Here is a 12,390-nt window from a genome sequence, read left to right as displayed (position 1 = left end):
AAAACAAATAGATCTTTATATTTTGAAGTTTTGTGTAAGGGTTTCTGCCTTGGGCCTGAAGAAATTCATAATTTTTTCAGGTCTCTTAAAAAGCACCTTATCAGAATGATCTGCTCACTGTGCAAGTCAAACAAGATAGATATGTAAGAAGAGTGTTAATTTTCTTCTTCCTACCCTGAAGTAATGTTGAGAATTTGATAGGTATTTTTCCATATCTGTTCACACACATACACACAGAGACTCACATAAACCCCCACAGATATAAGCATTTTCTTTTTTTAATGGTGTCGTATTTTAAAAACATTTTATATATGTGTATACATAAAATATACAACCTGTGCAACCTATGTCTCCATGTCAGTACACACAGGTATTCCTTTTCAGGTCTTTCGATTGTTAAGAGTAAAATGATTTAATTAAAGTCAACTAAAGAGACAGCTCAGTGGTAAAGAACCTGCCTAACAATGCAGGAGACTTGGGAGACGTGGGTTCGATCCCTGGGTCAGGAAAATCCCCTGGATGAGGAAATGGCAACCCACTTCAGTATTCAGATGGAGGAGCCTTGGCCGGGGCGGGGGGCGGTGGTCAGAGACATGACTGAGTATACATGCACGCATGCACACGTGCATACACACACACAAACTGAGCACGCAAGAGTCAGACGTGACTGAGCATGCACGCACGCATGCACACGCGCACACGCACACACACACACTCTGCCCAATTTGTCCACAGACGTGAGAAAACATTTCAAACACAAATCAGAGCTGAAAAGGCTGGAGGAGAACAAGCAGGAGTCTCCTTCTGAGTTTAAAGAATCATCATCTCAGGACTCAAAGCCCTTTGCCATCCTAATTAAAACAATTATGTGGATGATCTGAACAAAATACGACGCACTCTGAGAGCTGTGGCTGCTCACGTGGGACCAGAAACACATCTCTAGAGAGATGCGTTACCCCGACCCCAGTGCTGCTCACACCAACCCCAGAACCCCCGACCCAGTCGGCGCGGCCTCTCGGAGTGCCGACCAGAGGCCGACACTGGGACCTTCTATCAGAAGATGACGTCAGGCCCTCAGAGCCCTCCTCCAGAACTGGAGAGGGCCACACTGTGACGACGACGCCCAGTGGGTAGAGGCGGAGCCTGAGGCTGATGCGAGGGGGATGCCAAGGCAGGGGTCCGGAAGGCAGACCAGAACTGCTCCGTCACGACTCTGAGCATCACACCCTTTGGCATGCTTTGAGATTCTAGCAATAACCTCTAGGTCTTAGGCTGTATTGGCACTCTGTTCCCTGGTGCTGGTTTAGACGGAGCCCAGCTCGACCCTTGTTCTGACCCTGGGCAGGAGGGGACGTCTTGTTTATAAATTGAAAGTTGACACCCAAAGCTGGTCCTTCTTGGGCTTCCAGCAGAGCCGGTGCCATGTTTGGGGTTGGGGTGGGGGAGGCGCGCGAGCGGAGGGACCCACCTGTGCAGGAAATGCCGCTTGTGCATGGCCGCCAGCCCCGCTGCGATCTCGCACGCCAGCCTCTGCAGCAGCATGGTCTGTGAGTCCCCCCGCGCCGGCGCCGGCTCGCCGCCACGCAGGTAAGCCTTCAGGTCGCCCTGCAGGAACCAGCGCAGGTCAGTTTCCAGAGAGGACCGGGGGGACAGGCGGGCATCTCAGCTGACCGAGATGCTGACGTGACTTCTTGGAAATTACTCAGATTTGAGCTTAATTAAGAATCTTACTGAACACATTTAAATTTACAAAAAAAGCAATTCCAACCAAATACTTCAAAGCTCGAGAAAATGTCATTCTTCTTTTAGGATCATTCTAAATTCAACATTAGTTTACCTTTGTTATAGAAACACATGGATAACAACGGCTAACGAATAATAAAAATAAAAAGATAATTTTACGCTGACACACACACTTTGCATTTAGTGCAGAGGCACAGAAACTCCCAGGTCACTGAAAGAACAAGATGGAGAGTGAGCAAGAGGAGCCGCTTGTACCACCTCCAAGGCTTCCAGCGGAGGTCACATCACAGAAGCTCTCAGCAACAACACAGAGGGAGGGAGGGGAAGAAAAACGGATGGGAAAGGAAGAAAAAGCATTGTCAAGTGCCAGTAATGGCTGCAATTCTTTGCCGGCTCCCCCACACCCCCTGTGAAAAAGATCACTAGGGCCACTTCAGAAACATTCACGATGTGACTCTAATTAAGTCTGTTCAAAGGACAGGAAATTGAACAAATTTACACTTAGACCCCAGCACACAGGCATTTCAATGTCCCGGGTACCCGTGAAGGAACCCCCACTCCGCCCCCCACAACACACACACACCTTTCTGGGTTTCTGTCCCCTGACTCTCAGGGTGGTATGTCCTGGGGCATTTACCATGTATCTCTTTGGGGAAATACACCTTTGAGGCAATCTTCCATGTTCTGCTTACCACATGATTAAGTATTTATTATGTGATGTAATTCCAAGGTAAAGCTTTATATATAATCAATTAATAAAATTTAGAAAAAGCAAGTCAAAAGCTTTCAGTTTTCTTTACGCATGAGTCAAAAAAGATGCCTGAGGAAGAAAATTCCTTGACCAATTAAAAGAACTGAATGCCTTCCTAACGACTGCTACTGAAGACAGCAAACTGATCAAACCTCCCAAATTAAACTTTAAAACCCAACATTCCTCTGCTGCATTTGTCCACACTCAATACTAAGTGTATTCTAAAGGAACGTCTAAGTCCAAACCAAGAACCTAAATCTGTTTTCATTCCCTGTTTCAATGATCTTTATATGAATGATAATGTTGGTATCATGGGGTTCTCATGGCTGGGAAAGATTGAAGGCAGAAGGAGAAGAGGGTGACAGAGGATGAGATGGTTGGATGGCATCACCAATTCAATGGACATGAACTTGGGCAAACTGTGATAGATGGTGAGGGAAGGGAGGCCTGGCATGCTGCAGTCCATGGGGTTGCAAAGAGTTAGACACGACGTGGCGAATGAACAACAACAACAACGTCGGTATCAATAACTGTTACCATCTGAGCTTTCAAGCGGGAGCCAAGCACTGTGCTGGGAGTTTCTGCACCTGTTACTGCAAATAACTCTCACAATTTGAACCACTTTCCAGACGTGGAAGAGGCTTAGGGAGGGTGAGAACTTTGCCCAAGGTCACAGAACTAACAAACAACGGGCCTGCACTTCCACTCTTCTGTTTACTTGCCAAGAAAATTGTATTTGGTGAGTGAATCCAATTAGTATGCAGATCAAATCAGTTATTTTACAAGAATGAACGAATGTCAAGTCAACTAAAGTCTCTAGGACTGTTCCCGACTCAGCGAGCTGCTCCGCCACGGGAGCTGCCGCCCCAGGCCAGGGTGGGTGCTCACCCCCACCACCGCGCTCCTGCTTCTCTGCAAACACAGCCTTTCCCCTTCTGCACCCCGCACAACTACAAGCTGCTCCAGACGAGAAACACCTTTTTCCCCCTTTAAGAAAAATACATTCTCCTCACCACCCAACCCACCTTCACCCAGGCTAGGCTCTGTCCAGTGCAGAAGTGGTGGGAATAAACCCTGTGTTGGGTGACAATTAAATTAACCCAGAAAAACTCCAGCAGAAAGCATGGGGCCTACAGGCTCATGGGATTTTCATAAGGTAGCCCACACGGAAATGAAATATGAGATCAGAGAACTGAAGTTTATTCACCTTACCAGTGAAATGACAACTTAAAAGGCATCTGTCTAACCCCCTTCCTTCAATGACCATCTAAGGAAAAAACTACCCTCACACAAAAGCAGGACTGTGTTGCTCTGCGTCTGGCCAATGCTCAAAGCAAACAGGAGCTGCCAGCCAACAGCGAACACTTCCCAAGTGATTTTGGCCATGAAGGCAGGAACAGCGGAGTGGGTGTAGCTGTTTTTCAAGGTTACCTAAAGTATATTCCTTACCACTCACTGTTCTTAAGTTATCTTCTCTCCACAATAGGCCACTCCCCAAATTTCACCAGGAGATAAAGTATAATAAACAGAAGGAGATTTTGCTTCAGCTCTGAAGGTTTCCAGCTTGGCAAAAACTCAGTCTCTCCCCACCTGCACTGGGGTGGGAAGGAGAGGGGGAGGGTGAGCACGGCCCGGGCAAACACGTCTCTAACCTGCAGAGTCAACATCAGCGGTTCCTGAGGAGCAGATGAGCTTCTCACGGACGAGACCTGCAATGGGCTGGGAGGGGCCCAGGGCTACTTCTGTGTTCTAGAAAGAACTCCAGCGCTCTCCTGGCACCACCGTGCAAAAGAAAAATCAGTGTAAGATCTTCAACTATAGCAAAGATGTTTCTGTAACGACTAAAAATTGATCCATTCTATCCAAAACAGATAAAGCTGTAAAAATTTAGATATCTGGCTTACGTTTTAATGATGCTTAGTGAGTCGACTGGGATTATTACTTTGGTCTATTACTTAAAAAGAGAAACAATGAGAACAGCAATGTATACTGAAACAAAACAAAGTTCCCTTTATCCAAGTTTTAAATATTTCTCACATTCTCCCTAATGCCCTTCCGTAAAAAACTCAAGAAAACCTTACGACGCTAGATGGCAGCAAAGCGCTGGTACTGAGACCTCAGACGCCAGAGCAGCAGCTTGGCCCCCTCTGTACTGAGGCACGCGGACCTTCAGATGCTTCCTCGGGAGGACCCTCTCAAACCCCAACACCGGCTGCCCTGAGTGCTCTGTCCAGCTTTCCGCCGGACACGGAGAACCATGAATTCACTTCAACACGGCGTAAAGACCCAACAAGCAAACAGATTAGAAATTACAATTGCTCATACGTTTAACAGAAGGATTTGGGAGAAAACTTTATGTTTTTAAACAAAAATTTGACTGAAAGGACGAAGGAATGGCATCGACAGCCACGTGCCCAGCATCCACTGAGGAAATGAAACCTCTGCACCAGGCAGAAGGCCCTGCGAACTGCCAGCCCAGGGTTCTCACTCCTCACGCAGACTGCGCCTCCTGCCCTCGCCAGCACTCAAGACCCGCCTGTCCACGCCTACACCCGCACAGCACCTCCTCTCATCACGAATTACCCTCCCCGAGCCCATCCCGTCTCTGCTCAAAGAATCAGCGTGCACTCCTCTGCCTGCATACCCGGCTCCTGCACCCATCCCACCTCCCTCTTATGGACACAGGGCTTTGGGCCTGCCGGCTGGCCTGCCCCCTACCCCCAGAACCCCTCACCCCCAACAGGCTTGGCTCCAGCTGCTCCCATCAGCTATCCCCAGCCGCTCAGAACCCAGTAAGGGCCTGCTCCTTCCTTCCCCACTGGCCTCCTCCTTCCGAGCTCCCCGGTGGCTCCTCTCCAGGTCCCTGTGCAGAACCTTCTCCCTCTCCCTGGTCAGCAGGCGCCAGCACACCCAGGGCTCTGTCCATGGTCCTCATCCCTCCTCGCCGCGACACCTGTTCCCGGGTGGGCATATCATCCCATGGGCACTGAACATCATCTCTCACACGCCTCTCTGGCTCAGACCCCCCCCAACCCCCGAGCCCCAGGCTCATCTGTCAGCTGCTCACTCGACATCCTTCCCGGGATGCCCAAGAGGCACCTCCAACCCAGCGCTCACAGTGCAAAGCTCCAAGATCTGCTCCATCTCAGGAACTGGCATCTCTATTTCCCCAGGGCATTCAGCCAAAACCAGAGTCCTCATTCTGGAGTCTGCTCTGTCCCGAGACGCCCACCACCACCCATCACCAAGTCCTGGACCTACAGTCAGAGAAAGCCTGGGCCACGGGGCCCAGGGCGGCAGTCACATGCTGGGAAGGAGAGGGCCACTGGCTGGGCCCTGGGAATGTGGCACCCCCCTACCAGCCGCCCGTATCGCCCCACCGCAAAGCCTGATCATGCCGTGTCATCGTTCGACACGTGTCCCCTCTGCGGGTTCTGAGTTGGGGACACTGTCCACGTGTCCCCTCTGCTCCACCGTAAGCCCATGCCCTCTCTCTTCTCCTCACACTCCTGAGGCACAGAGCACATCACTCATCTCCATGTGTCTGGAATGGTCCCTGTGCGTGGGCTTACTTCACAAGTTCATTCATGAACAAGACATGGCATTTCTGAACAAAAGGCCAATTCAGGGAGGCTTCCCGCTGATGGAACACAAATGTGCAGGCATTAACCCCACCTGATACAAAAGTATGTAGAATAAAATTAAGCCATCAGTTAAAATCCCCGCTTCGCCAAGGCAAACACGTGACTCCGACAAGGAGGCCTCGAGGAGAAGGCGTGGTCCTGGGCGTGGCCGGCAGGGCCTGTCCCTCCCTCGCCGCAGTCTTCTCATCTGTAACATGAAGCTGCAGTGCCTGCTCGAAAGACTCGGTGCCCAGCATGAGGCCCGGCGCTGTCGGGCCTGTCTCCCCGCCAACACCTGGGCGGGCAAGGCCATGCTTCCATCAGCCCCGGAGCCTCTCCTGAGCTGCTGGAGCCAGCTGGCCACAGAAGTGCGTGGAGTCTACCCAGACGCCAAAAACGCTCCCTGGCCAAGGAAAGACTCTCATCTCTGCATCTCCGCTTTGGGGTGTGGGGACAGAGGCAGAACTGCTGACTCTTAATGGAAGCAAGACGGAGCGGAGCGGAACCTGCTTCCTTCTGTCACCTTGGCCTGCAGTCTGACCTCCCAGTGGTTGGTCTCTGCTCGACTCCCTTCCAACTGATCCCTCCCAGCAGACGCCAACCTGCCTCCCCGATCGTGGTACTCTCGCCCACAGGTCCCCAGGCCCCCCCAACCCCACACGTGCACACCATCAAGCTCCCCTGCCTGGCTCACGTGTCCTTGAGACCCTTTCCTGCTGAGCAAAGTCCATCCACCTGCCCGTCCACTTGCAAACCAAACACCACCTTCTTTGTGAAGCCTACCCCAATGAACCTACTTAGAACTGCTACACAGAACTACCCAAACCTTTAAATTACAATCTTTAGAAAATAAGAAAAATGAATAAACCTAACTACCATTTCCTGAGCACTTACTATGTGCCCAGCGATTCATATTCACCATCTTATGGTTGGGCCTGGGAGAGGCAGGATCACGCCCACTTTACAGATGCCTACACTGAGGCTTCATGAGGTTAGGGCCTTTCCAGGGAGACACACAAGCAGGTGGCAGGACGAGCGTGTGAAGGCAGGCCCGCCTGGCCCTCCGGGTGGAAAAGGCAGGACGGGGGTGGCTCGCCATGCTCCCCAGAGCGCGGGGCACAGCCCTTGGTTCCCAACAGGTGCTCACACACTTTTGCTGAGTGATCCTGACCCCACTCTCGCTGCCCGCCCACAGACACACCCGGGGCGCGCCACAGCCCCCGTGGCCACATGCTCCACACGGCGCCCTGCGCTGAGCCCTCCGCCCACGAGCACTGCACCCACCCTCGGCAGGACATGTTGGTGGCTGCCGGCCAGCTACCAAACCCTGCAGACTTTTTTACTTCTTTCATAAAAATTCTAAGAGAAAGTGTTTTTCAAAAAGAGACCGGTAATTCCATCTCACAAGAAATGACCTAAGTAAGTACGAAAACATTCTCTCCTTTCTCCTCAAGAGATGGTATCTTTGAGCATGCTCCCCGCCTGGTGACGACGCAAGAGGCCAACGTGCCCTCGCCAGCTTCTGACCTGCTGAGAACCTGTGAAGACAGTGGCCCGTCACGGTGGCTGCGGCTACTCATTCCCGAGCCTGGGCCGGCAGCCTCTGTCCTCTGGACCCTGGCCAGAGGGCGCCTCTGCCTTGGATGGCGTGCCTCTGCTCAGGCTGGCCTCTTTCTGGGAGGGTCCTGGGGCACCCAGGCTGGGAGCAAGGTTCAGGGGAATCCAGGCTTCGGGGTGCTCTGGGGACATCCCTGCAGTCCAGGCAGGCAGGCGTCTCCAGGGCTCATGGGCCCGATGTGAGCTGAGCATTTCTGTCACCCAGGCTCTGAGCATGCTGAGCCCAAGACCTGATCACAGTGCCCCCAGTGAGGCCCAGCCCCTGCTGCTGGGGAGCTGGTCTCTCCGACATGTACTAGGGTCCAGAGTTGATGAGCAGGGAACTGCCCTCAGAGATAGATGTGACCCCACCAGGGGCAAGGTGGGGGGCTCCCTAGGTCAACAGCCTTTCCTTAACATGAGACTGGTCATTCTGAGTGCTGACCGACAGATTCCACCAGCACCCCAGCCTCTGCTGGGTGTAGGTTACACTGGTAGAGCCCCTTACATAAAAGTAAATGATCACCAATGTCTTTTATGTGATAAAAACCACGTAACACAAGGCTACCCCCTCAACCACTTCTCAGTGTCCACTTCCACGGCATTAAGTCCATCCACACTGTCGTGCAGCCCTCACCCCCATCCACCCTCAGGACTCTCTTCATCTTCCCAAACTCAGACTCTGCTCCCTGCTAAATAGCAACTCCCCCAGCCCCTGGCACCCACCCTACCACCTTCACCCTGGAGGGGCCACTCTGGGAACCTCATGCAAGTGGACTCCTACAGTATTTGTGTTTTTGTGACCTAGCTTATTTCACTGAGCATAATGTCCTCAAGGTTCATCCATATGGCAGCATGTGTCAGAATTTCCTTCCTTTCTATGACTGAGTAATATTCCAGTTCATGACAGACCCAATTTTCCTTACCTGTTCATCCACTGATGGATCCCTGGGCTGCTTTTGCCTCGTGGCTACTGTGAATAATGCTGCTATGAACACGGGTATGAAAATGAGACTCTGTGCTCAACTATTTGAATATGTACGTAGACATGAAACTTAACTCATCACCTGAACCCATTCAGAAGAAAACATCAAGCTTTTACTATTCCAGGAAAAACAACACTGCCCAGTAAGACTTTCAGGAATGCACAGACTGGGTGAAGAATAAGAAAATGCCAAAGCACATGAGCTGGTTTTAGAAACCACCTCGATTAGCCTGCAAATGTGCCATTTCAGGAAGATGGTGACTCCCACTTATTTGTCTTATGCTCGCTCACAGAGAGTGCTCCCATTGCTGTTTATAATCAGTATCAGGAGCCAATTAGGGAACCAAAAAAGACACCATTAAGTATCTCACAAAAGCAGAATTTTGACAAGCAGACCTGTCTCATCACGTGAAAATGCATCTTGGGTGTGCTTTCTCCACAGGCTGGGTCACCTGTCACACTGGTCACCCAGAGCTAGGTTAAAAGGAGTTATTTTCATATTCTATTTAATGATAACCAAGGATCATGCATATTATACCTCTGACAACACTGAGATAACCAAAATCAACTGTGCAATAAAACTGTCAGAAACACGACGGGGAACTCCTTCCCCACTGTTCTCACACCTCTATGAAATACTGGGCTTCCCTGGTGGCTCAGACAGCAAAGCGTCTGCCTGCAATGCGGGAGACCCGGGTTTGATTCCTGGGTTGGGAAGATCCCCTGGAGAAGGAAATAGCAACCTACTCCAGCACTCTTGCCTGAAAATCCCATGGACGGATGAGCCCGATAGGCTAGAGTCCATGGGGTCACAAAGAGTCAGACACGACTGAGCGACTTCACTTTCACTTTATGAAATAACCCGGCTAAATGGCAATTGTCACATATCTGCTCCCTCTAAGCAGGAGACCCAGAGGACAATGACCAGTTTTCTCTTTGGGTCCTGTGAGAGCAGGGAGCTGCCTTTCTGCAGCAAGTATTCAATCAGGAAGCAGCCTCCATGAAGGGAGAAACCGCCGGGGGCCACAGAGAACAGTGAGATTAACTCTGGTTTCCTTACAAGGAGACAGAGCTCTAGCAGGTGTCTCCGGAGGAGAGTGAAGTCCATTAATTTTAAACTTTGTTACCTAAAGGTGCATGTTGCAACTTCTGGTGTAACCATACACCAAATTAGAAACAGTATCTACAATAGGAGATGGGGAAAACTAAAACAAAAAAATTTTAAGAATCCAAACCAAGGCTACAAAAAGAGCAAATAACAGAAGTTGAATCAGGTAGGAAAAACAATAAAAAATAGGCAGGTAACATTCTAAACATCACAGCAGGTATAATAAATACAAATGGACAACCTGTTCCACTTTAAGTGACCAAAACTGACAGATTAAAAAAATTCTAACAATAAGCTATTTACAAGAGATGTCAACCAGAGAATTGGCAGAACCAAACCAGGCAAATTCTAACCAAAAGAAAGCTGGCATAGTTATATTAATATTGTTAAAGACTATCCTCAGTAATGCTTTTAATGTTAAAGAGAGTCCCTTCATAATAATAAAAGTTTCAAATTACTGGAAGTTATATCTATTCTAAATTTGTATCCCTGATGCGGTAGGTATCAAAATGTATGAAACAGAATAACTAGAACTGTAATAAAAAAAAAACAAGGAAAATACGTAATCAGAAGATTTTAACATGCCTCTCAATACCTAATAGAAAACTGACCCAGGCTGCCTCTGCTCTTGCCCCCTCTCCACAAATGAGGAGGAAACAGATTTGAACAGCTTCATAAACTTGACCCAAAAGACCCACACAGACATACTGTACTGATCACCAGAATACACATTTCCCGCAGCAGCTACAATAGAATAAAACGCTGACCCTGGAGTGGAGATGAAAGTAGCCGGGAAGGGAGCTGCATCCGACCCCGAGCCGATGCGGACCACTTTGCTCAGGCACTGAGGCTGGGGGAAAGGGCGGGGAAGAGTTTACTGCAACATAATCCACTGAAAGCGAATATATACAGTTTGTTAACCATGTTTCTTTGGAATAGAAGTGAAAGCCATCCCTCATCCAGCATTTCCATCTGCCAGAAACACTTTGGTTAAAAACTTCTGAAATACGTGACCTTGAGCTTGTACTAAAAACTTACCAGGTCACAGAACTCGAACACCAGAAGATAGGGGATTGCTTCTACACATTGTCCGACACACTGGAGGACGTTTGGATGCTGAAGGATACTGGTAAAAAATAAAAGTCACAGCAGTGTTCGTGAGGGAGCAGGCCAATAAAACTGTTCAAACAGTATCCCCAAATTGAACATTCTTAACGATTTAAATACGATCAACTGAAAAGTGCACCAGAAGATTATATTTAACAGATGCATTCTAAGTTACGTATTGATTACATAATTCAAAGGCAAGCAGGTGAACATTTTCACAAATTAAAACAACTTATGTCATCAGAATCTTTTAACTCTGGTAATTTAACTTTATAGCTATCATTTTGAAGCAGCATTTAAAAGGAGGAGGACTATATTCAATAAGCATTTCAATCTACATGTTAAGTAGTTCATATACTGTTTTTATAAATCATTGTATATGCAAACATTTTGGAAAAATATGTTGTCTAAAAGCTAAAAAAAAAAAGGATATGCCAAAATGTTTTTTTTTTATCTTTATTTTGAAGACAATAATGAAATAAGAATAAGACAATAATGAAATAAGAGTAAGTTGCAAAGACAGTACAGAGAGGGGCCCAGGCTCCCTTCACCCAGTTTTCCTTCCTGGTGACACCTAACACAATGCAGTCCTGAAACCAGGGCACTGACGCTCGGGAGCAGTGTTCTGTGTGCGCCTGGGTCCTGTTGCCAAGTGTGTAGATTCATGCAACCACTACACAGCAGAAATACACAACTGCCCCCCACCACGAAGCTCTCTGTGCCACCCTCCATGGTCACACCCTGACAACCCCCACCAGCCATCCCTCGGCCCTGGCAACCACTAATCTGGTCTCCTTTCCACATGTCTCATTGTCAGAAGATTATGTAAATGAATGTATGTAAATGAAATCACACGGTGTGTGGCCTTCTGAGGTTGATTTTTTCACTCAGCATTAACGCCTTTAGGATTACCCAAGTTGCCACCTGCATCAGGGGTCCCTCCTCATTTACCGCTGAGGAGAATTCCATGGGTTGGATGGACCACAGTTAGTCCAAACCAGTCACCTAGGGATGGCATTTTAGTTTTCCCAGTTTGAGGCTATTATAAACAAAACTCCTATAAACAATCATGCAAGAGATTTTGTGTGGAAATAAGATCTCTGAGATAAATGCCCAGGATTGCAACAGTTAGATTATAGGATGTGATAGTTAATTTTGTGTCAACTTGGCTGGGCCACAGTGCACAGGTATTCAGTCAAATGTTATCCTGGACACTTCTGTGAGGGCGTTTGGGGACGAGACCATCACTAAATCAGTTGGCTTTCAGTAAAAGCGGACGGTGCTCCATCATGTGGGTGGGCCTCGTCCAATCAGGTGAAGACCTTAGGAGAGCAAAGACCAGCCTCCCCCAGTGAAGAAGAAATGCTGTGAGCGGACGGCCTCCACGCTTCCACTGCAACAGTGGCTCTGCTCGTGTCTCCAGCCTGCTGGCCCCGCCCGGCAGCCTTGCCCGACTCCGTAACTGCATGAGCCATTT

General features: G+C 49.0%; 1 protein-coding gene across 5 annotated transcripts in view; it reads right to left on the bottom strand.

Moving 5' to 3' along the window:
- Positions 1-12,390, bottom strand: part of LMTK2 (lemur tyrosine kinase 2) — a 74,993-nt gene that overhangs the window by 28,671 nt on the left and 33,932 nt on the right. For all 5 annotated transcript variants that reach the window (XM_044935564.2, XM_025275575.3, XM_025275576.2 and 2 more), the window contains exons 6-7: positions 10,845-10,932; positions 1,469-1,605 (exon numbers count right to left, since the gene is read on the bottom strand). In XM_044935564.2, the coding sequence (XP_044791499.1) occupies positions 1,469-1,605; positions 10,845-10,932 (225 nt within the window). The remainder of the gene's footprint in view (positions 1-1,468; positions 1,606-10,844; positions 10,933-12,390) is intronic.

The sequence above is a fragment of the Bubalus bubalis genome, chromosome 24 (genome assembly GCF_019923935.1).
Source record: "Bubalus bubalis isolate 160015118507 breed Murrah chromosome 24, NDDB_SH_1, whole genome shotgun sequence".
Taxonomy (NCBI): Eukaryota; Metazoa; Chordata; class Mammalia; order Artiodactyla; family Bovidae; genus Bubalus; species Bubalus bubalis.
Note: the sequence above shows the minus strand (reverse complement) of the source record. Positions and strands in the feature narration are given on the sequence as shown.